The 25,599-nt window shown below is 39.8% G+C and overlaps 1 protein-coding gene across 1 annotated transcript; it reads right to left on the bottom strand.

Moving 5' to 3' along the window:
* Positions 1 to 94: 94 nt before the first annotated feature.
* LOC144633806 (serine/threonine-protein kinase BRSK2-like) lies at positions 95 to 18,972 on the bottom strand. Its single transcript, XM_078492677.1, has 25 exons — positions 18,765 to 18,972; positions 18,573 to 18,667; positions 14,111 to 14,196; positions 13,588 to 13,666; positions 13,431 to 13,492; positions 11,102 to 11,186; positions 10,280 to 10,314; positions 10,082 to 10,115; positions 9,861 to 9,929; positions 9,320 to 9,356; positions 8,772 to 8,782; positions 8,374 to 8,472; positions 7,208 to 7,242; positions 6,873 to 6,921; positions 6,353 to 6,465; positions 6,149 to 6,255; positions 5,981 to 6,041; positions 5,291 to 5,362; positions 4,428 to 4,621; positions 3,381 to 3,429; positions 3,208 to 3,274; positions 3,015 to 3,086; positions 2,576 to 2,642; positions 2,119 to 2,229; positions 95 to 391 (listed from the first exon to the last, which is right to left on the bottom strand). Exons 1-25 carry the CDS (start codon positions 18,832 to 18,834, stop codon positions 117 to 119), a joined length of 2,034 nt encoding a protein of 677 aa, XP_078348803.1. The 5' UTR covers positions 18,835 to 18,972; the 3' UTR covers positions 95 to 116.
* Positions 18,973 to 25,599: the final 6,627 nt, after the last annotated feature.

Below are 25,599 nucleotides of genomic sequence, written 5' to 3'. Positions count from 1 at the left end.
ATCGATTCAGAATGATTCTTATTCTCTCGACAATATCTTGCACTTTGGGCGTGGTCTGATTGTCATGAACATTCTTTACGAACGTCGCTCCTGGCTTCTAGTAATAGTTTCGACTTTCAAATTAGCTTATCAGCAGTTTTCCCATTCACGTTGCTCGCGAGAGGTTTCTTGGATACCCTGGGACTGTCTAAGAGCTCGCCTTCACTCTCGGTGTCTGATAACTGAGCAAGCTGCAGCTTAGCGCTTTGTGAACAGGGTATTTTCTCTTCTGATGCGGGTTTTTCCTCCGCGCCGTCTTCATCCGCCCGGCAATTGCTCGTGCTTCGTCTTGTGTTGGACAGAAGAATAAGCTGGAGTTTCTCGCATAACTTCTTGAAGCGATGAACGGGTCCTAAAATTGTTAAAAAATATATGTGTAAATTCTTTACTCTTGGCTTTTGCCTACAGTCGCCTGTTCGTGACGTTGATGTGAACTATTCCCTTAGTCTCGTTACGAGGCGAAGTTTTACAGCAAGGCGCCCAAAAGTGTGACCACCTTTAATTAATTCACATTCTTTCGTGCAACCACCATCCAATCAGAAGCCAAGGACAGGTTCTAGTTGACTTCTGATTGGATTAAATCTGCACTGAAGATTGTGAATAAATTAAAAGTGGTCACACTTTTGGGCGCCTTGCTGTAATCTATTCCTATTTTATTTGCACTTTTTCACCAAACTAGCCTGCAGTGCAGGCGTTTTCCGTGGGCGCGCGTAGTATTAGTTCGCGATCGAGCAGATTCGCCGCCATGTTGGATGGGGACAGAGAGATTTCTCCTATCCCCAATCCTCTCCCGAGTAAGAATCCAAGATGGCGCCCGATCAAAATGCATTCGAATGCGCTCACTAAATACGCCTGCTCTGCAGGCTATCACCAAACTGTTTCGTGTCTTCAGCTTGGAGTCAGAAATAGCACTTAGCACTTGTTTACAAAAAGCAATAAAAAAATGTGGTTAACTGGCAGTGGCAATCACCTTCGTTCCCAAAATCTCCCGCTCTCTCCCCATCCCCCCTCTTCTCTCGCTCTTGGGGCGGGGAGATAGAGACTCTGGGAACGAGGTTGAATGGCGATAAGGTAAAACAGTCACGCTGACGGATGGCGTGACCTGACAGAACGAGGTTAGACTGCGTGACATCTGAAAGCCGTCACGAGAGTTCGCAGGGTCTTGAAAAAAAGTTTTCGAACTTAACTCGCTGTTCAATACCAAGATGAGTGCAAATGTGCCATTCCATTCGCTACTAATGTAAACATGTCAAGACAGTTAGCAAATTGATTGAGATACGTGAATTATTTATGACCGCTTGTTCCAGAAAACTGAGTGCACTAAAAATAGGCACGCAAGTTATTCCCGAGGAACATTTACGGTTAAAGACGGCTTTAAAATATTGATCACTGGAAGTCTTAAAGTCACGTTTCCAAATCACACGAAAAGAAGTGAGAAAGCGCGTTTCGTTAAAGGAAGGAAGAGGTATTTAGTTCTTTTCTCGACGACATTCTTTGCACAACCTTGTGAAAAACAAGCACTCGCGAAAATAACATTTGTCGACTGTATTATATTTATCTGGTAGCCAGCGAACACAGGCGGTTTAATAATCATGTTTATTTTGTTTTGAACAGGCGAGAAAACCGGCCACCTGAAATTTGCACTTTAATATTCGAACAAATTACTTCAGATGTCTATCAACGGCTTCCTGCAATTATAATTATGCCGGTAGAAAGTTAGACTGCAAAACAGTCGTTTTTTATCTAAAGTCGTTGGAAAAAGCGCTTATCGTCTCGCTAGCCTCGCAAGCCCGCACGACTGGCTCCAGACCTCTCGCACTCGTTCGAAGACCGAGCGCGTTCTCAAAAGATACGACTGTTTTGCAGTCAAGTAGAAAACCGAAAACTTATGGAGTCAAAGCAAAGCTCGATTGTGAGGGACTTGGGCTCACCATATCCTCCTTCCCAGTCCCCTGAGCAGCGCTCCCATCCCCTCTCTTTCCCTCGCCTTTTCTAACACAAAGGCGTAGAAACTTCCGCAGCTGTTCGCGTGGCTTTAAAAACTGACGAATTTTCCCCGCACTTTTACATAACACTAACCTGACTCCAGAACTATCGAGATCGTGTGAACTGAACTGTTCTCTTGCTTGCTTTGGTCTGTCGGAGAAATATTCACCGATATACGGACTGCCTTCTTGAACATTGTTTTCCCTAAGAAATAGAATAAACAGTTACTCAGAACTGTTGCCGGCAATTTCGTGCTTAAACGTGTATTTGACACATGAAATGTTACCTCGATTTAAAGAATAATTATTTTAAAATAAAAGCTTACTTATATATAGGAAATCCTAATAAGATATGTGAAACGTTTTGTGCAAAAGATGATTCCTAAGCATCGCTGCATCAGTTGGCAAAAATGGCCCACATTTCCAACGCTTAACAGTGATTTTCTTAGTACAAAACGACCAGGGTTTTAGCCACCAATAGAATGCTAGGCTGTCATGGGTCTTCCCCTCCCCTTCTGATAAATTCCGTTGGAAGAAAGTTTTCCACTTACCTCCGGGTTTCTTGTATTCCGCTTTGAAGCCGTTTTGTGATAAGACGGAATGCGTTAAGTGACTGACCTACAAAACAAACACTAGCGTCAAGATAGTTTTCTTCTTTATGCCTGCTGTACAATGGTTGTCACATACTATAGTCAATGCATAAAGCGTTTACATGGCAGTTAAAATGTTGTTGTCGAAGTTTTGCATCAGAAAGGAACTCATTATTCAAAAGAGAGATATTTCATTGTCTAGGAACAACATGGCCGCTGTTACGTCAGTACGTAGTTAAGAGGGTCGATACAGAGAGCGACGTTCTGATTCGTCCATTTTGGGCACGTGTTCAAAATTCGACTCTCTGATTGGGTACTCCCTGCATCGACACCACTTACTACTTACGTGATGTAAACGTTACATTTAGCGTGTTATAAAACCTTTCAAAGTTTAACTTACTGATAAAAAGGCATGAACAACGTCGGCTTTAACGGTGCTGAAGGGTTTTTCTCTTGTGATAATAAAGAATGGCTAGAAGGAGATAAAGAAAGACACAATAAGAAAAAATCCAAGTACCTGTAAGTTATAGTGCAAGTAGAAACAGTTTTTAAAACAGAAAAAAACAAAACAAAGACAACATTAATTGTCTTACTTCATGTCTTGAGTGTGAGTTATGGTGTCCTAACATCAAATGGCCAAACCAGGAGCGCTTCACGATGCTGCAGAGAGATATTTAGTCATTAATTAATTTTAAAAACCTTTACTGTCTGGATTTACTGAACAGAAACGTGAGTACATTGTCGCAAAAATATAAATTAAACTTACTCAGGGGATGAATCAGGTGAGGGGGAAACTGGGCTGTTGTCCGCGCAATCTGAAAAGAAAAAAACAACAACTCAAAATCACATTTTTATCTTCTTGGTCTCATGTTCAATCAAAGTTGAAGATGTATGGTACATATTTAATACATCTAAAGTACGGTGTTAATGTCTAAACGTTCATTTATTCGCCTCTGGACAAGATTACCAAGAGCGTTTTTGGTGACTTTCAACGTACAGTAGAATCCCGATTTCTTGAACTTCCCGATAATTCAAACCAAAAGTCGTTTCCCATGGATTTGCTTCCCTAAGACAAGCACTGCCACTTTACCCCCAAGTTTTCGAACTCCCGATTTCTCAAGTCAATTTATCCGTATTCACAGTAAATGTTATGTTTGCGCTAGTTTTTGCTTTATTGATCGTGCTCTAGCTAGTCTCCTTCGCAGCTGTTGTTCAACCGCCTCGACCGGTTAGCTCAGTTGCGGGAGGTCTCGGGTTCGATTCTCTGACCGGACCAACACTCAGGGTCTTAAAATAACTGAGGAGAATATGCTGCCTTTGCAATGACCTCTGCAAATGGTTAGATATTCTAGTCTTCCCGGATAAGGACGATAAACCGTAGGCCCCGTCTCCTGCATCTTTAGTGTCATGGTTAGCAGGGGACGTAAAAGAACCCACACACTCATCGTAAAGAGTAGGGCATGGAGTTCCCGGTGTTGTGGACTGGTCTTTGCCCATCGTGCTGTGTACTGTTGAAATGCTCGGAGATATTAGCTGTACAAGCTACTCTGAAATCCGAGGGTAAAAAACATGATTATAATGAATGATGATGTTTGGGCTTGTCACGCAACGCTCGTTGCGTGACGAGATTCCACCGAGATAATAACGGCCGCGAAGGAGACTCTGCTCTAGCACGAATAAATCAATCATGACACAGCATTCGTGCCATTTCTCGCGCTTGTTGGCAGATACACATGTTTTGCTTCGCCCTGATTTGTTTGTTACGCTGTTGTTACTATGATCAATGGAAATCTTATGAAACATCAAAACCTACTATGTGCTAACTTCTTCCTGTGAAATCTTGGCGAACCAACAATCGCGTTCTTGAAGGTGGCAAGTCGTGTCCGCCAGGGGCTCCCTGGGGGTGTGGTGGCGTGGTGCGTAGGTGACTCAGGGGGGCTAGACAAAGGACTGTCTTGCTGCAGATGATTGTACGGCTGGTGTTTAGGACTCACATGTACCAGAGGACTGCAAACAGTGAAATACAAAGCAATGAAACTATAGCAGACAAAGTTCCTTGATGGGAAGGGTCCACCCATCTATAAAAACAAAAGAACACGAGTAAAAATCGTTAACGAGGATTCATACGGCCAACGCCGAGGAACAAACGAATAAGACCTCCAGTTCCACACAGTGCAACTTGTAGCCACAGCTCTGGTGCATTTGTTGACAACATGCAGGTGCAATTGTGAAGAAGCAGTAATCATAAACAGTGGTCAATTTACTGAAAGAGAATTCCTAAATTTCTTCTCTTACACTAATCTAGTTCTACTCGAGTTTTGAACATTTTTAGCGTCATTTCAAGGGTCTACAAGTGTAGACATGGGAAAATGTGGTCGATTTGTATCTCACAATAACATTGCACATTTACCGGTGACAAAGAAGGAAAGTTCAGTGCAAAATCCTGCGTATATGACAGAAGAAAAGACCATACCATCAGTGACGTCATTTTCACGGTCTGTATTCTCTTGGTTGTAGCATGCGGAAGGTATTGTAAACATGCCAATAGTTGAATAGCTAGAAGTTATTGGCAGAATTTACATTTGGCAAGTAAATTTTTGGAGATTCGTAGTGCTACTCGTTTGTTAAAGTGCTTACATTAAAGTGCTTACACTGGTAACCGAGTTGTTATAATACCTTACACCTCCCGAGTAAGTCTCTGCTCTTGTTCTTGGGGTAACAGGCGGCGAAGCCGTCAGCGACGATTTCCTACAAGCAAAAATCACAAGACACTGTTTGAAAAGAATCACTTGGAAGGAGCCTTAAGAACGTATATGAAATACATTGTACTGGTAAGTCAAAAAACACTCCATCACTGATCCCACTGTCTCGAATAGCCCATGCTTGCTTATATTAGGTTTGTTCATTACTTGCATGCTTGATTACAAAGGTTCAACGTATCGGGATTCCACTGTTAGGGATTGTACCCTTTTTCACAAACAATTTTCCAGGACTTTTCAGGACTCAGATTGATTTTTCCAGGACTCCAAGATTCACATTAACCCTTTTACTCCAAAGATCTTGATATTATGTCTCCTAACTGTCTGCCATACTTTTCTTATTATGTTAGTTCTGAGAATTCTGGTGTTACTCGAGTTTAACAGACCTCCAGACTTTTCCAGGACTGGAAGTGTTTTTCCAGGACTGTCCAGTCCTGGAAACTGCCACAATAAAATTCCAGGGTTTTCCAGGTTTTCCGGACCGTACAAACCCCAAATGTGTCTTTATATCACTGTATCTAAATTATTTTCAAATAAAAATCATTTTGAAAAAAATTGCGGGTTGTGCTGACAAGTTGTTGCCTGTGAATATACTCATAATGTGTACCTTGGTCTTTGTAGTCTTGGAGATCCACAAGAATCAACTCTTTTTCTTGGCGCATCTTCCACTACAAAACAACAAACATAGTAACTATAAATAAATAACCAATTAAATGCAGAGCCAATCGTAAAATTGCTCTACATAAAACGGCAATTTCTCAAAACAAAATCTTACCAATCTCTTTCAAATTCTTTATCATGGCCACTGCGGCATCCTCGTGAGTCGGAGATCTCTCTTTTCTCTCCAGCAACATGAAGTAGATGACTTTCTCTATCGTCTTTCTAAAGGACGAAGTCAGACAAAAACAAACATAAAAAATAACTCTTTCTAAGATCTTAGATCTTCAATGTTAGCTATAGTAACTTATGGACGACTTACTCTTGCTTCAATAGGTTGCGTAGTAGTTTTTCTCTGTTCTTGAAACAACCCAAGGATGACATACTGTGTAAAACATCAGGGTCGACTTCCTCTTTACCAGGAATTACCTCAGTCTGTTAGCAAGATCAAACATTGTCTTGTAATTATTTCAGAGAAAACTTCACATGCACCAAAACTAGACATTTCCACACAAAATAGAAACTTGTCAGGATTTACACTCTGGCCATTGACAGGCATCAACAATAATGGAGATGCAAGTACATGTACAGTATGAAAATGCAAATATCTTTTTTTATAACACTTGCTATAATGTAATCAGTAACTCCTTTTTGGTTGTTCCAGCAACTTTGCAGCTTGAAAAAACTGTAGATTTAAATGGTAGCTCATTTAGACTCACATCAGTCTTTTAATTTTAACAAACACTTGTTACATGGACAACAACCAGCAGAGCAAGAACTGACAGTAAGTAATAAGATGTCTTTATACAAGCAGATTACAATTAGAGTACATGCTTTGTTACCTTCACAATGTCGACAACATGAGGCTCAACTGGAAGTTCTTCTTTGAAACTGTAAGATTTTACAAAACTTGTAAACTAACGTACTCAGTATTTTCATAACTTTAAAAGAGTGTAAAAGGTAAGGGTAATTTATTTTACATAAAGTACACAGGGACTGGTTTCCCAATCTCCCAAGCCAGAGGCTCATGACAAAAGTGTTTGACAATTTAGGAACATCTAGAATAAATGAAATAATATTAGTGTTTTACACAAGTATTCATTTTGGCCGTATACATTTACGTGAACAAACTATCGCAGCTTCAATTTACTGAAAATATTACAAGAAAATACCATACCTGTTCAGAAAACTGTGTTTCTTAACCTCTTCCATCTGCAATGTAAGGTAAAATATTGCTTCTGATACTGTACTAGTGATACGTTATGAAAAACACACTCGTCTGGTAAAAATAACAAAGCTGTTGTTTTTGCCTTACATGTAAAACAATTAATAGCCCAGAAAATAAGAGGTATGTGACTCGTAGGACATTGAGGATAGGGAGGTGCAGTTTTTTTCTTGGGGGGGGGGGAGACAGGGATAGAGCTTAAGACTAGAAATGTGTAACTTACAGAACATCCCAAAGGTAGTAAAGCCAGTATTTTTTTTAATTGGCTGTTGTTCTTGCACAATTTACATCTAAACTATGTTGATAGTATTTTGTCAAACTTTGAATATGTCAGACCTATCAGATTTGAAAGCAAGTGCCTACACCATTTTGCCATGGGCATTTGTCAATAACGTTGCTCTAAGTCCATAAGTCATTGCTCTAACATTTGTGTTGCAAACATGAAAATAGCAAGACATAGTGTGATTCATAAGCAGCAAGTGGTGTAGCCACAAGCCACAAGAACATGGATGGATCCAATGGATCATGCTAGATTTTTTCCCCTGGGGGGGGGGGGGGGCACTCCCTAATTGGGCTATATGGTATGTGTTGGTGTGAAGGGTATGGTTTGTAAGCAGTTTAGTTTGGGATACTGTATAGCAATCAGAAAGCTTTTGGTCTAGAATGGAGTATCATTTGCTGGAACAACTGATCGGTAGTGTGACGAATTAAGTCAAGAATAGAAACTTAGAAACGAGGAAGAGAAAGTTAGGCTTTCCCTTAACGTAAATAAAATTATTGCGGCATCATTGTTGACAAATGGCTTTCCATTGAAACATTGATAGTGATACAGTTCTAAATAAAGCAAGTCTGGGATTACGGGGATAGGGTAGGGATTTTTTTGGTGTCTAGTCTAGTATAGGGTTGCAAAATCTGCTGAACATAACATGGCATGGTCTGGTATAGGGCAAGAGTTTCAAAGTCCCAGTGGCACACCCCACCCAAAAATAAACAGAGTGCCCTCCCCCCCCCCTCCTCAGAGTTCAGAAAAAAAAAACTGCTTGCAGTCTACCATGCTGGCAGACTGGAGCTGATGGGCTTCAAAAATATAAACACTGATGAGAGCTGGTGCACTCAACTGTAATTCTTTTTTCTGGGTCTACAGTGATCATGCCTCTGATCATTTCCTGAACATCTGTTGGAATGAAGACTGGAATGCTAAAATGCCCCCTCTTCACCTGAAAATTCAACAAACATGACTAATCAAAAACTAAATCAAATACGTGCCAAAACACTACACTTGCCAAAAGTCTGTCACAGATTATTTTTCCAATGCTGCTTTTCATTCTGGTCGTATCCCCCACCTGGGGGCAAGGAACTAAGCTGCTTCTCATCGCACAATGTGTCAACAACTGCTCAAACTGTAATTCAAGTGAGCATTATACATGTACAACATACTACAGTAGGTGAATTTGAAGCAAGTCTACAAAACACCCATAGAAATGGTATAAATGTGTGTGTATTTGTACTGAAAAACTAGCTTCAGCACTTGAAAATCATATGATCTATCAGAAACCCATAAGGGTTGCAATTTAGCTCCCTTTGATTCCCATTGTACAAAGTTTGCACTCGTTTACACTAACTACCATATTTAAAATCACGAGACACATTTACCAATTAAAATTATTTATTCGATTAAAAGGACAGTGCACGCGCTACTAATAGAATAAACTTATTTTTGAACAAGCTTAGATAATAAATTTAAATTTATTAAGTACGCCTGTTTCGTAATCTTCAAATAGCCTGGAGAACTTCGCTAGACTACACTTTATGTAATTCTTTAGTCTGTAAGAAATTAAGGCTGGCTAGGTGACATTCAAGCAATTTACTGCAAAACCAAACAGTATGTTCGTTGTCATTACGTCGTAAAAGCATTCGCGTATAAATTCTTCGTGTTTCTAAATATGATACTTAGTAAAATGACTTTTCAAACGCTGTTCGCGTTCACTAGCCACGTCAATCCAAATGGGTTTCTACTCGTAGGCAATTCAGCTCTTTAAACTTTCGGCACTTACTTGCTCCAACAATTCCTTAAATTTTCATCGTCAAAAGGAAGTGCACCCTATAAAGAAAAACAATGATAATTAGATATCAGTTTGTTTTATTAGTACACCTGTCGAATTTCACAAGTCACAAGTTTTTTGACTTATCAATTAAGTTAATGATGAGTAAACTTGACAAATTCAAAATGAGATTTTTTGATTTAATCAGTTGCAAATTATTGGCTATTGAAACAGTATTTCAGGTGCATTTAAATTTAGGGCGTATTTACTTGCAACATACAGGTATAGCCGTCCCATTTCCCTGTTGGGATTTTTAATTGTTTTTTAGCTCAAAAACAATAAAAAATTCGAATGGGCAAATGCGACGGCTATACCCACATGTTAATAGGTATATCCACCCACAATTTAATAATTAAATATTTGGCATGAAAAGTCTCTTCAAGGGGAGTGATAAGTCAAATGAGGTACTAAATAAATCTTGTAAGTAACATTGTTTTATAGCTACAATTTAGGGTAAATTATATGGTGTCATAAATAATTACATGTAGGCTGAGATAACTTACAACTAAAAGTGCATACAAGATTACGCCACAGCTCCAAACATCAGCTTTGCGACCATCATATTTCTCTCCCTATTTAAGAAAATCAATCAAAAAAATTAACACACCAATTTCACAATATGCAACCATATATTAACAATGTAAAACTATGCATGTTATTAATTGAAACATATTCAATTATTATATCCCATCAGATTGGGATAATTGATTTGGCTGATACGTACTCGAATAACTTCTGGACAAGCATAATGTGGAGACCTGCAGGAAAAATATGAGAGGTGATGACATGAATAGATAATAATTATTATAACAAATGACAGCAAAATTAATCAGGATCAAAGAAAGGCGCCATCCAAAGAAAATTACTGGGAGAGAGGGCAAGGATATAGGGCCTGTGTTTGTAAATGAAATGAGGCACATACCCACAGCTTGTTTCAAGCATGGCATTATCTCCAACCTAACAAAAAAAACAGAACAAACAGTGGTCAAGAATCTGAGGGATTATGTTTAAACCAAGACAAATTAAGAAACACTGCAAATCTGCTAATTACACCAATATCTAATTTATGGGCTTTAATTCTAATATTGCAAATGTCTGTGCAAACTTGTGAATGTAAGCAGTTACATGTGACCTAAAAGTTCAACAAAGTTTTAAATGGTATGAATGTAATTTAGGCTTAGTTAAAGTCGAGCCAATGCTGATCAGCGGCAATCAGTAGACAATGCGCCATGTCACATACAGCTGTGCAGGGTTTTCCCGATTTACACGTATCGTGTGTTCCAGCTGCTGTGGTTGTGCAGTTCGTTTCTAGCTCCGAAACGTGCGTGTGAGTTGCTGTTTTCTTCCTTTTCCTCCCTCCCTTATTGGTGGATTTGGTAATAGTAGGGTTGGTAAGTATTTCCACTGACTTGGTCAGTGTGACGGTGTCATGTGGGTGGTTGCCGTTCTTGAGTTGCCATGGATACCTGTATGCCCTGCTTGAGCTCGTTTTTTCACTGTGGAACCACCACCCCAACCCTCCAAGATAGCCATTTTAGTCGCCTGCCCTAATTTGGGCGCCAAAGACGTTGCCAGCCTGGCGCTAGAGAGAAGGATTGAAAGTATGAGCTAATTGGCGACTAAAATTTTTTCTGCGACCCAACTTAGCAGTTGGTGCCAAATGCCACTAAGAAACTTGGAGGGTTGCACCCACTGTGATAGGCACCTTTCCCAAGCTCAACTATTGGCAATGAGTTGAATTTACCTGTAAGGAAGCCATTCCAAAATCTGCAACCTTGATGTTCATCTTTTTGTCCAGAAGTAGATTCTCAGGTTTTAAGTCTCTGTGGCTAAAATGTACAGAATGAAGGTCAGGTAAAGCCTGCTGTTGAGCCAAGTGGCTCATCAGGCAGGAGCTTGTCCCAGTTTCCATAGCATAAAGCAACTACAGTAGGAGTATTTCTACTTCCCCCTGGATGGGATGCTAGTACATTGCAGGGTTACCCCCAGCATTTTTAAAATTCACCAACACCCATTTACACACCTGGGTGAAGAGAGGGCTTATGAGGGTACAGTGTCATGCTCAAGAACACAATGCAGTGTCCTGGCTAAGGCTTGAATCTGGACCGCTTGATACGGAGTCCAGCACACTAACCATTAGGCCACTGCATCTCCCATTGTTCAGAATGAAGGAGGTACACATTTCGAATTTGAAACCAACAGTCTCAATAGGCAAAATACTCAAAACCAGATTCTGTCTAGCGCAAAGAGGCTAGCAGTAGGAGTATTTCTACACGATCCCTTCTGTATGGATGTTACCGGTAATTCATCACAGGTTAGCCCACCCCCTCCCCCCCACCCAGCAATTTATCAGGTGGTCCTATTTCTGGTTTTTGGTCCCATATCCCTGGGTGGAGAGGACCTAGGATTGCTCACTAGCCATGCATTAGGCAACTGCAAAGTAATAGGCCACAGATAAAGGCGTTTGGGCTAGCGTACAGTTATTGTAGGGGTTCCAGGGTTCCAGGGTTTCCAAGCTGGAAAATTCATTTTTGTAGCACCCTGATCTATACAGTTCTATGCTATTGATGTATGAATAGAGAGCTTAAAAATATTTTAACTTGCTTCCAAGTAATTGGCTCTAGGTAGCAATGTACAGGGACCGCGGAGGGGGAGGGGCTGGTAGGGCTATAGCCCTACCACTTTTTTGGTTGGGTTGATAATTTAGGGCTCCGGATGAAAAGGATAAATAAATGTAATATAAATATTTAGGCAAGCATAAAAGCAGAGCTCCTCATTTATTTAAAATGACTTAAATGGAAAAAATCTAAACCTTAACCATACGGAATATATCGAAACTGTGTTCAGAAAGTATAAACATGATGACATTTTCTGTCATAAAATCACGCTCAGCAATTCATGATCACCACAGGTTGTTAGCTTGCATCAAGGTCCTGTCTCTTTCTTCAGCGGACTTTATCTATGCAGTGGTTAGCTTTGTTTTAACACAATCATTCGCTAAAGTTATGCTTACTTTATTGTTGATGGTAATAGCCGCAGATTCAACAGCAAACAACAGAAACAAGCAAACTGGACTTGCACAAGGAATATCATTCGCAATTATTTCGGGTCTCCTCGTAAACCATTTCCCACAATTTCACGGAATATAGATGACTTTTGAGGACATCGTGGGAGAAATATTGGGTAGGAAAGTTCTCTGTTGCTCTTTTTACTCGCGGTTTTATTCAGCCTACACAGTGAACACCGTGCAACAAATGTTACCGGGCGGCATTTCAATATCATAACTTTGTTTAGATCTAACTGAAACGTCCGCATCATCTAGTCGATAGAAGATAACGCCAATTGCTCGTTTTAAGACCAGAGACCAATAAAATTAAAATTTAACTGTGAAGCGATTGAACGAGAGCCACATTTTCTTTTGCGTAAAGGCGCATCAAGGTTTCGATACACTCACACATAAAAAAAGACAAACAAAACGGAGCAGAGCGACGCTATCAACGAACGCAAAGCTTTTTCTCGCGCTTATGTGCCGTTAATTCAAAATTAAAATGTCGCACTAACGCACGGATTGGTAGCGCGCATGGGCACCAACAAACTTTCACTTACTCTGATGAAGGTGAACAGATGTCACCGAAAATTAAAAAAAAAAAACAACCTTCTTTAAAACAGAGCAGTTGGATAATAAACCTCTTGATGTTTTGCTGTGTACTGTCGCTGAGTTATTTTACCTGTTGTCTATATTTTGTCTTGCCCTGCGAGCTTTATTTGTTGTTTGTAATTTTCCTTCCTTTTCTTTAGCCACAGGCGGGAAACCTCCTCGTCCCCAGGCCTAATCCGTGCGTACGTACGAGGTGGCGGCGATCCCCGAAATTTCTCGGCTCGATGGATAACCATTTGCTTAGTACTTATGGTTCATCCGCTCGCGCACGCCTTCGTAGGAGCTCCACTATGAATTTTTACATGATAAATGGCGGAACAGTGACCCCTAATGCTTGCTTGTCTTAGCCAGCTTTTTAGCCCTACCGCTTTAAAATGGTCTCCGCCCTCCCTGATGTAGCACTAGAATAACTCACCAAACACAATGTTTGTGACAGAAATCAACAGCTGAGATCATCTGAGCAAAAAATCTTCTTGCCTTTAATGGGAGAAAAGAACGTTGCTTAAAAAAGGCTTGACACAAAGACAATGCCTATATAGTTGCACATAATTTTTTATAGATCTAAACATTACCTCTCCCAATGGAAGCCTTCCTCTTTTCACCAAGTAGTCAAAGAGCTCTCCACCAGAAACATGCTCTAATACTAGAAACCTGGAAAAGATGCACACATTCTTTAAAATTGCATTTTTGGGGGAGATCAATTCAATTAATATTTTATTGGGGGGGGGGGGGGGCAGTGGGGGAACATTCATCATCGATAATAACCATCTATTTCCTTGCACTGTTAAATGTTAACTAAAGGTAGGAAAAATGAACTAAAACATTGCCTATGTACCGCACATCTTTAAATCATAAATTTTTTTTTTTTTTTTTATTTTTCTTTAAAAGAAATAAAAAAAAAAAAAAAAAAAAAAAAAAAAAAAAAAAAATAAAAAAAATTAAAAAAAAAAAAAAAAAAAAAAAAAAAAAAAAAATTTTCCAAAAAAAAACCAAAACTACAATTTCCTCTTAATCTCTCTAAAGTCAAACATTAAATAACTGTACAGAAATCAGTTACTAAGGAAGAAAGAGTTAACACCATGAACATCCACTCACAAGTGTTTCTTGCTCTCATAAACATCATAGAGCCCCAGGACATGAGGGTGATCAACAAGCTTCATGATGGCAATCTCTCTTTCAACCTAAAACAAAATCAAATTTATAAATGAATATTATTAGATGTAACAGTTCTTTTTTATCTAGCGTGAGGTCTACATGCTGTGTAAGACACAAGCATAAAATATGCCGGCCAAGAATCAACAGGAAAAGAAACATGGGGATCCATAGCTTGCAGTATGGACTGATAAAGCAAGGTTAATAACTGTATTTATACCATGCCATCAGCCATCAGCGGCTGTTTCGCGGTTCCCCCCTTCCCATCTGCTCTGCGTTTCTGGTAGTGGTATCCAGGTGGTACCTCGTGGTCTGTCCACGTCGCCGGCTCGGTGTCGGTCATGACGTGCCTGCACTAGTATATCTCTCACTATGGATAAAAGAATTCAAAAACATATCAGGTCAAGCGTTCAGAGGCTTGACTTAAAATAATCCACACTTTGAATATTTTTTTTATGTCCCATATAATTAACCAATCACAGTGCACATACTATCTAAGAATAAAAAAAAAAAGAAAAATAAAATAAAATAGAACAATCCTTTCTGGAGCAAACCAACTTGTTTTGGATATTATGCATTTATGATTGTGATTAAATTCCTTCACTTGTCGCTGTAGACTGTAAACCATGAATAATTTTTACAACCAAAGTGAAACAAGGACAACAGATTACCTACACATGTATCGCAAGAACTTTTTAACTGTATAGAAACGCAGAACTACAACTCACATATAATATTTTATTATTTAGAAATGAAGCGCAAGCTGTTGACAAATTTACTGCGCTTGCAATGAGAATTTACATTTTGATAAGCGCTCGACTGTGTAAATGCAATAAACAAGTGATTTTTCTTTGAACTCGTTTCTCGCAGTATTTTTTGTTTGTGTTACAACAACTTGATAGAAACACAGCAAGCCTGTGTTCAATTATAACACATGGTCAACCTCTTACATTCACATTCCGACATACAGAGCTGCATTTTCTAGAATGTACAACCTTAACACAATTCCATTCTTATTAAAATTATATTCTTAAAGCATTTAATTTCTGGAAGTCCTGTGCTTCATTTGACAGGAACAAAGCTAAAAATACTGTTTTATAATCAAAACAGTGTAATTTTATTTTTGAACCAAAGTACGTGTGCAGAACATAAACGAACACAGCAGGATAGGACTGTATAAATTATATCAACCACTGGGTAATTAAGCCAGTCCAACAATGAAAATAATGGCCAGCATTGTTCTAGAAAAATCATCTTTTTTGTGATGTACAGTAATGCTGTACATGTACTTCCGCTACATTGTTTAAATAGTAATTTTTATCTATGCAAAGAAAATCTGATCTGATCTGATCTGCAAGGGAAAGTGTGAAACCTCTAAAACTTTTATTACAATTAATAAACACTTTCTAGGGTTGATTTGACACTATGCAATCAAAATCTTTCACTTGCTAATGCAAATTTTACCATTGAAGAAAAAAGTAAGCCAAGAAATAGATTTCTGTCCCTTATTTCCTTTCAAAAACAATATTTATATCTCAGGCTTAATTGATCTATTTCCTACTTTCACTGTTAAGATATTAAAGATGATTTCTATTTTATAGTTTTTTATTCAAAAGGACAAATTTTATCATGTTTTCATTATCAGCACAGGAAATTAAAAATAAGTGGTTTCCTTATTTATATCAGAACAGAACCTGAAAGTCATGCAATACCAAAGAAACCAAAATCTTGGGAAAACTCACTTAGTTTTTTCATTATATCTTTTACTAAAGCAAGGGCAACAGATTCAAGCTGAGTAAAAGACTGAATGCAAATACAGAGCAAACTGATTTTGACTCTGATTCCTGATTCTAAAAATATCTTCTCCCGTTGCCTTGGTAATTAATGAATGTCCCCTTTGCACATTCTACTTAATATATACCAAGTCATATGCACATATAACAGTTAAATCTTTTTTCACTCTCTTCTCACTTTAGAGGGCATTTTTTTAATCAGTAAAATACCCAGCAGCTTTTCAGACATTTGTTCCGTTGAATTAGGTACAGTACACATATTACATAAATTAAAATTTCTGCAAGAAGAAGAATTTGTTCTATGCGTCTATGGGGCTCATGTAATCATGAGCACCAAAATAAAATGCAGATCAAGCTACCGGTGTACCATCAAGCACTTGCAAGGTATAACTCAGTGTCCAAGCCAAATACAGATTTACCTTAAAAGCTGAATCTAGAAACTAATAATTAAAAATAATTATAATATGGTCCAAATGGCTCAACTACAGTTGAATCCCGATAACTCAAACCCTCAGTCTCCCTCCCCTCTCCCTTTTTTTTTCCCTTCTCATTTTCTTCTATGTTCCTTCGTCTCACTCCCGATTCTCAACCTTTTCGTTCACAGGGTTCGGATCAGATTCAACTGAGTGTATACTATTATTTTACACTAACAGCATATTCCCTTACTAGTCCTGTTACTTAGGGTCATGATCTTACTCTGTCTATTTTATTTGCAAGTCAAATTGTGACTCTGCAATAATGTTATTATACATCTTTTCCCATGTTAGAATTTAATGGTTGTTGTAATTACGGTGATAATAGAATTAATGTTGAAATCTGAAAACTAACTTTCTTGAGCAAAACATTGCTTCATTGCAACGGCATCTGTAAAAGATCAGCCTTCAGTTGTTGAACGCATTTCAAGCATATGATCAACAGTGTTCTCAGTGGAACACACTGCGAACATCTGCGTGTGAATTATGCTTAAAATCTGTTTCAAAGAATACATAAAAATCACACAGTCAAATGGGGGCACAGTGGGATGCGAAACGCAAACACAGTCATCACAAAAGTTAATGGCAGAATTTCACAGCAGTGCTCGCACTGACAAGATGATATTTTTATTTCCTGCTGCCAGACTGACAAAAATTACTTGTCATTGATTATGACTTTCTTTAATACAGTGCATGAGAATATGGTGCACTCTTACAATTTTCCTTTATGTACCAATAGCAAAAAGCAAAACAAAATCTTCAAATCTAACCATCAGGGGTACAATTACTACATGTGCAATGTAAATGAAGAGGAAGCCTGCAGCAGAAGTGTGACCAATAAATTTGTAATGAAATATTCCAAAGAAAAATGAACTTAGCTTGCTGTGAATCAGTTTTACAAAAATTGTACATGTACGATTCAAAATCATAGTATGTTCTGACAAGACGCAGCGATTACTCTTTTTAATTCCTTATAAAAAATAATAAAAAGCTAATAACAAGATCACACTGCAGTAAATTTGTAGCTCTGAACGAAAACGGCGAATAGATTTTATTAACACCTTGTAATAAAGAAATACGAATTCAAAGCTGTCTGGTAGTTGCATACGATACAGGAAATGATTTAAGGAGCACGGGTCAAAACCCTCTAAAAACACTTCCTGGAAATCGAAAAATCATAAGAATTAGAAGTGTGGAGATCGAATCTCGATCTCTTGAACATCGAAGCTGAAATCAACATCTACATGTTTTCCAATAAAAGTCCCTAATTGGCCAGTTGACAGAAAGATAGCCGAGTAAAACTAACAAATACAACGTGGAAATTAACGGAAGCAATTTCTGAAAATTTTAGCGTACATAAAAGAGTTATTTATTCGGCTGAAGCTCTTTTCTGTTTTAGCTTCGATTTTTCTTTTGGAAAAGCAAAGAAATTGCTTCCAAATCTACGACAATCGAACGAAGGAAACGCGTGCTTGAAACGAAATTGACATGTTCCATTCTGCTTCAAAACAAAACAATCGAAAGTGTTTTACGGTGAAATAGAAAAGGCGAATGTTTGTTTTGAGTTTTATTTCACGTCGAACATTACCGTCATATGTCATCTCGTTGACAGAAGACGGAAAAAGCGGAGTTCAGAGTTAAATCAGGCTAAATTTGTCACGGAAGGTTTTCCGTGGGGAAAAAGCGAATAGTTTCTGAGTATTAGCTGATTTATCGTTAACAAAAACAAGCCGAACGATAAATCCAAAATTTTCGACATATCCAAGGGAAACAAAGCAAGCCTGAAACTCATAAATATTTCAAACAGGGAAGTTTTAGCAAAAACCTAGCCGAAATCAAGTGTTTATAACCGAGACGAGTAACAAACATGTGTATTAGCGCGATACTCGCGGCACATGCTGTAGGCAAAACCGATTTGTTTCGCTTGTTGTTGAGTAGTATTGGCTTCAGCGAAACCTCGATAAGGCCGTTACGGGATAATCTCAAATGTAAATGCAGATATGTCAAGCCGTTTGTTATTTCCATCGCACAATCAGATGCAAATTGCATGTTTACATCTTTGGAATATTCTAGAATCTTTCAAATTTTCACCGAAGTTTATGTTTGCGTCGGAACGACCTATTTGGGAGAAATTATTACCTTGCTTAAAACTTGTTCACTGAGCTTGGTCCTGTCGATGATTTTTACCGCAACTCTCTTCTTGGTGGCACAGTTAACTCCAAGTTTTACCAGGCCTGTGGAAACGAAACGAAATGTTAAAATGGGCTGTAAAATAAAATAAAATGAGAAATCACAGACTCCATTTTTAGCGCGAAAATCGCCGATTCGTACCGGTTTGCCCTCTGCCCAAAGTTCCTTCGAGAATGTAGGGTCCCACAGATCTTATTTCGCATCCCGCCATGGCAAATCAAAGTCTTTAACACCTGTGCTACCGAATTGGTTTGGAAAAAATCAAACACTCCCCAAATCTCCCGAATTTCGGCATCCTTTCGACGCTTACACTAAGTCCAGGAGAAGTCTCAAACTTCAGCTCGAAAGCCTTTAGTTTTGAACCTCATTATCCGGGATCTGTCAATCACAACCTATTGTTTTTCTATTGAATGTGATTGGTTAGCGGCTATTTCCAGAAACAAACAACAATCAACTATTTTTTCGCGGCAAATGAACTCGACCGGATCATGATCTTCATTCTGGAATAACTCATCACACCTGCAAAGAAACAATGTCTGAGAATATTTTTTTTGTGTGTTGACAGGTCAGGTTACAATTTTTTAATTGAAATGTTATATTTTCACCACTTCGCTTTTCCCTTATTAAGTAAATTGAAAACCTTCGAATTCACTGGGTAAACTTACGGCGGCAGATGTCCCAAACCGCCTTGAGAGTGCTAGTTAAACTATTTCAAGATCGTTTTAATTGCTGTTACAATATTGAGGGAAATGTAAATTTGATCGTCGTGGATAGTGAATTTTAAAAAGATCCATTTGTTTGGCGCAAAAGTCCTTTGTTTTATTTTATGTTTAAACCTATTGCTGCTTGTTATTACCACAAATTTTAATCGATTGATAAGAAAAAGACTTCTCAAGTCACGCAAAGTAAAAAATAAAAATAAAAGCCGAAAAAATGCTTTCCATGGCTTCAGAGTATTCGAATAATACAAATGTTTGACATGGCTTCAATTACCGTGAAAAGTTTTTTAAAATAAACGGATTCCCTACAGATAGATGTTCCCAAAATCGCCATCGTTCGAATCTGGTATTAAATATGTTGGACTCCCCTGGTTGAAATAATTATACCGAAAAAAATCTCACTGGGAAATGTTAAAAATAATAATAATATTTGTCATGTTGACCGATCGGTTCTGTGTAAGATAATTTGTAAAGGAACGTAGTTCATAGCATTTAAATCAAGACAGAAAATTCGCAAACTAACGACCTTCTCGTGGTAGATAGCAAAATGGAAGATCCATGAAATGAACAACAAAACGAGGAGTGATGTTTTTATTTCTTACTTTCCAAAGCGGTATAATTCTGATGCCGTAATTACCATATTACATATAAATGTTATACTTTAAATTTTATAACCGATCAATTACAGGCATTTTGCGTTGGTTGACAATAGTTGCTCTCAGGAAACTAAAACTCTTATTACAGAATTCAAAAGAACAGAAATCGAGAACCCTTTACATTACTGTCCAGTCTTCCTCCCATTGTTTTTTTTTTTTGTGTGTGTGTGTGTGAGTTATTTGCCCTCAGACTGGCCACCCTATGGACTCTATGACCCTGTGGGCATGATGCGTAGATACGTCATGTAGTTAACATATAGTGGTTTGACTAAATCCCATATAAGGAATACATAGGAGAGGATACACAGCACTAAACAGCTGTACATGGCCATACCAAAGCTATACATGTCCCTACCTAGCCGTACATATCTATACCCGGCTATACAAGGCCGTAAATAGTTCTACATAGCCCTACATAGCCGTACATAGCCGTACATAGCCCTACATAGCTATACATAGCCGTACATAGCCGTACATAGCCCTACATAGCCGTACATAGCCCTACATAGCCCTACATAACCGTACATAGCCCTACATAGCCCTACATAGCCCTACATAGCCCTACATAGCCCTACATAACCGTACATAGCCCTACATAGCCCTACATAGCCCTACATAGCCCTACATAGCCGTCCATAGCCCTACATAGCCCTACATAACCGTACATAGCCCTACATAGCCCTACATAGCCCTACATAGCCCTACATAGCCCTACATAACCGTACATAGCCCTACATAGCCCTACATAGCCCTACATAACCGTACATAGCCCTACATAGCCCTACATAGCCCTACATAGCCGTCCATAGCCCTACATAGCCCTACATAGCCCTATATAGCCGTACATAGCCCTACATAGCCCTACATAGCCCTAAATAGCCCTACATAGCTATACATAGCCCTACATAGCCCTGAATAGCCCTACATAGCTATACATAGCCCTACATAGCCCTACAAAGCCCTACATAACCGTACATAGCCCTACATAGCCCTAAATAGCCGTACATAGCCCTACATAGCCGTACATAGCCCTACATAGCCCTACATAGCCCTACACAGGCCTACATAGCCCTACATAGCCCTACATAGCCCTACATAGCCGTACATAGCCCTACACAGCCCTACATAGCCCTACATAGCTATACATAGCCCTACATAGCCCTACATAGCCCTACATAGCCGTACATAGCCCTACACAGCCCTACATAGCCGAACATAGCCCTACACAGCCCTACAGAGCCCAACACAGCCCTACATAGCCCTACATAGCCGTACATAGCCCCCCATAGCCGTACATAGCCCTACATAGCCCTACATAGCCCTACATAGCCCTACATAGCCGTACATAGCCGTACATAGCCCTACATAGCCCTACATAGCCCTACATAGCCCTACATAGCCCTACAATGCCCTACAATGCCCTACATAGCCGTACATAGCCGTACATAGCCGTACATAGCAGTACATAGCCGTACATAGCCCTACATAGCCCTACATAGCCCTACAATGCCCTACATAGCCGTACATAGCCCTACATAGCCCTACATAGCCCTAAATAGCCCTACATAACCGTACATAGCCCTACATAGCCCTACATAGCCCTACATAGCCCTACATAGCCCTACATAGCCCTACATAGCCCTACATAGCCGTACATAGCCCTACACAGCCCTACATAGCCCTACATAGCTATACATAGCCCTACATAGCCCTACATAGCCGTACATAGCCCTACACAGCCCTACACAGACCTACAGAGCCCTACACAGCCCTACATAGCCCTACATAGCCGTACATAGCCCCCCATAGCCGTACATAGCCCTACATAGCCGTACATAGCCGTACATAGCCGTACATAGCCGTACATAGCCCTACATAGCCCTACATAGCCCTACATAGCCCTACAATGCCCTACAATGCCCTACATAGCCGTACATAGCCGTACATAGCCGTACATAGCAGTACATAGCCGTACATAGCCCTACATAGCCCTACATAGCCCTACTTAGCCCTACATAGCCCTACATAGCCCTACAATGCCCTACATAGCCGTACATAGCCCTACATAGCCCTACATAGCCCTACATAGCCCTACATAACCGTACATAGCCCTACATAGCCCTACATAGCCCTACATAGCCCTGCATAGCCCTACATAGCCCTACATAGCCCTACATAGCCCTACATAGCCGTACATAGCCCTACATAGCCCTACATAGCCCTACATAGCCCTACATAGCCCTACATAGCCCTACATAGCCCTACATAGCCCTACATAGCCCTACATAGCCGTACATAGCCCTACATAGCCCTACATAGCCCTACATAGCCCTACATAGCCCTACATAGCCCTACATAGCCCTACATAGCCCTACATAGCCCTACATAGCCCTAGACAGCCCTACATAGCCCTACATAGCCCTACATAGCCCTACATAGCCCTACATAGCCCTACATAGCTATACATAGCGCTACATAGCCCTACATAGCCCTACATAGCCCTACATAGTCCTACATAGCCCTACATAGCCCTACATAGCCCTACATAGCCCTACATAGCCGTACATAGCCCTACATAGCCCTACATAGCCCTACATAACCGTACATAGCCCTACATAGCCCTACATAGCCCTACATAGCCCTACATAACCGTACATAGCCCTACATAGCCCTACATAGCCCTACATAGCCCTACATAACCGTACATAGCCCTACATAGCCCTACATAGCCCTACATAGCCCTACATAGCCGTACATAGCCCCCATAGCCGTACATAGCCCTACATAGCCGTACATAGCCGTACATAGCCCTACATAGCCGTACATAGCCGTACATAGCCCTACATAGCCCTACATAGCCCTACATAGCCCTACATAGCCCTACAATGCCCTACAATGCCCTACATAGCCGTACATAGCCGTACATAGCCGTACATAGCAGTACATAGCCGTACATAGCCCTACATAGCCCTACATAGCCCTACATAGCCCTACAATGCCCTACATAGCCGTACATAGCCCTACATAGCCCTACATAGCCCTAAATAGCCCTACATAACCGTACATAGCCCTACATAGCCCTACATAGCCCTAGATAGCTCTACATAGCCCTACATAGCCCTACATAGCCCTACATAGCCGTACATAGCCCTACACAGCCCTACACAGCCCTACATAGCTATACATAGCCCTACATAGCCCTACATAGCCGTACATAGCCCTACACAGCCCTACACAGACCTACAGAGCCGTACACAGCCCTACATAGCCCTACATAGCCGTACATAGCCCCCCATAGCCGTACATAGCCCTACATAGCCGTACATAGCCGTACATAGCCCTACATAGCCGTACATAGCCGTACATAGCCCTACATAGCCCTACATAGCCCTACATAGCCCTACAATGCCCTACAATGCCCTACATAGCCGTACATAGCCGTACATAGCCGTACATAGCCGTACATAGCAGTACATAGCCGTACATAGCCCTACATAGCCCTACATAGCCCTACATAGCCCTACATAGCCCTACATAGCCCTACATAGCCCTACATAGCCCTACATAGCCCTACATAGCCGTACATAGCCGTACATAGCTATACATAGCTAACCGTTCCATTAAAGTTACGACCCAAATTTTAACTTTAATTTTCATAATACGTTTTGACTTAACATACATTCACTTGATTGAGCATCCGCTGTGTACTGCTGTTTGTTTCATATTTTTAATGAAGTTACGATGGCCTAAAACCAAGAGTTCTTGGCTTATGAGCATCCCTGATAAGTGTTTTTCAGCATCAATATTAAAATAACAAAATAAAATATAATATGTGTAATAAAAAATACTAAGAGAAAGTACAAATTGTGTGTGTCATTTTCTTCATATCCTTGTTTAAATTATTCCATACGGTCCACAAGTGGTAAAACAGCTCTGCGCCAGTACTGCTTGGGCGTGTCTGCTGATACTCCCCCATTGACGCGGCATTTTTTGTTTTATCCACATTCGGCTGCCATTCCCTTTGCGCGCTCGTAAAGTTCCTACCAAATCATCGGTCAGAAAAAGTTTAGAGAAAAACACCATAACGCGTAGAAAAATTACACTACTTTTAAACCCTTTGCATTTCTTCTTTAATGTAAAAAAATCTGGGAAATTCTGATAAGCAGTTGCGTACTTTGCATGTAGACAGATACGCCCCTGTTTTTACACCACGATATTTAAAGGAGCGCTGACTGGCAGCAATTCTTCAAGGTGGAGTCATTTAAGGCTGCCTCTTTGTCTTCTTCGCTGTCAGGGATAGTAGACCAAGTACATTAATTGTCTCAAAAATAGCACGACCCGGATCATTGACCAGCAGTCTTTGATTTACATCTAGCCATCAATGTGATCTTGAAACTGCACAAATATGATCATATGATCAAAACAAACCTGGCTGCAGATTGTGAACAGGCTGAAGCTTACATGTGGTAGTCGCTAACGTATCACTCCAATAATGACTGTATAGTTGCAAGGGGAAACTTCGTGAGCATTCAATTTATTTGTACAGTGGAACCCCGCTTTACGGACACCCGCTTAATACGGTGCACCTCGGTATTACGGACAGTTTCGTTGGTCCCGACGAAAACCTAATACATTTTCTTTAAAATTAACCCGCTTAATACGGACACACGGACACGTTTCCGTGTCCCCAATGACAAACTGTCATACATTGTCAACCCCGCTTTACGGACATTGTTTATCTATGAACTGTCAATTTTCATTGTCGCAATTATTTTCTTACTTTACCCTGGTCAAAAAATGACAGAATGCGATGAGTTAAAACGATTTTAAGACTATCAGTAACCTAATAGTGTGACTTGCAAAGGTTTTAGTCGGCCTGGTTGTGCCTCAAGCTGAAAGCTTCCTTTTAAAGTAACGTTACCGACTTGAGTTTGTTCAGTTTAATAACGGTTACGGTCAGATCTGGAGTTTAAGTTGCAAAGGAAACTTTATAGAAAACTTCGGTTGCTTTGATGCGTTTTTTTTCTTGTATATAGTAAAGTTGCGACATTTTTAAATAATTCAATTGTTGAGTTTAATAAAGTTTAGTTCGAAGTATGACTAGATCGTAAGGTCTTCGTAAAAACTATTCATTTCTGTCAGGGTTCACAGTTGGCATCTGTTACGGTAACAGTACAATTAAACAACGTTTTGTTGCTGTAAAAACGCATGATGGTTTGCCTTCGTCTTTGTGTCGATAAAACATGTATCCGCGACTTTTTCCTGAGACCCCGCTTAATACGGACAATTTGGCCTGTCCCCTAGGTGTCCGTATTAACGGGGTTCTACTGTACTCCGATTATATATTGTAAAATACAAAGCGAGAATTAATCCTTGTTCTGAGACCCTCGTTTAATCCTCGTTGCTGACAGAATACGATTTGAGTTCAAGTCGTTAAATTAATGGTTAATACACGAGTATTTATGGGATCCCTGGCAAACCATGTTACCACTCAACCCATGAATTGTTTTGCATGATAAAAGCCTAGAACGTATTCCAAATATGTATTCTAAATACTTCTTATCTTTTGTAGTTGTACCACTGTATTAACTCGATTATTCT

The sequence above is a fragment of the Oculina patagonica genome, chromosome 12 (assembly GCF_052425735.1).
Source record: "Oculina patagonica isolate OP01 chromosome 12, crgOcupat, whole genome shotgun sequence".
NCBI classification, from domain to species: Eukaryota; Metazoa; Cnidaria; class Anthozoa; order Scleractinia; family Oculinidae; genus Oculina; species Oculina patagonica.
This window is presented reverse-complemented; position numbering and strand designations above follow the sequence as displayed.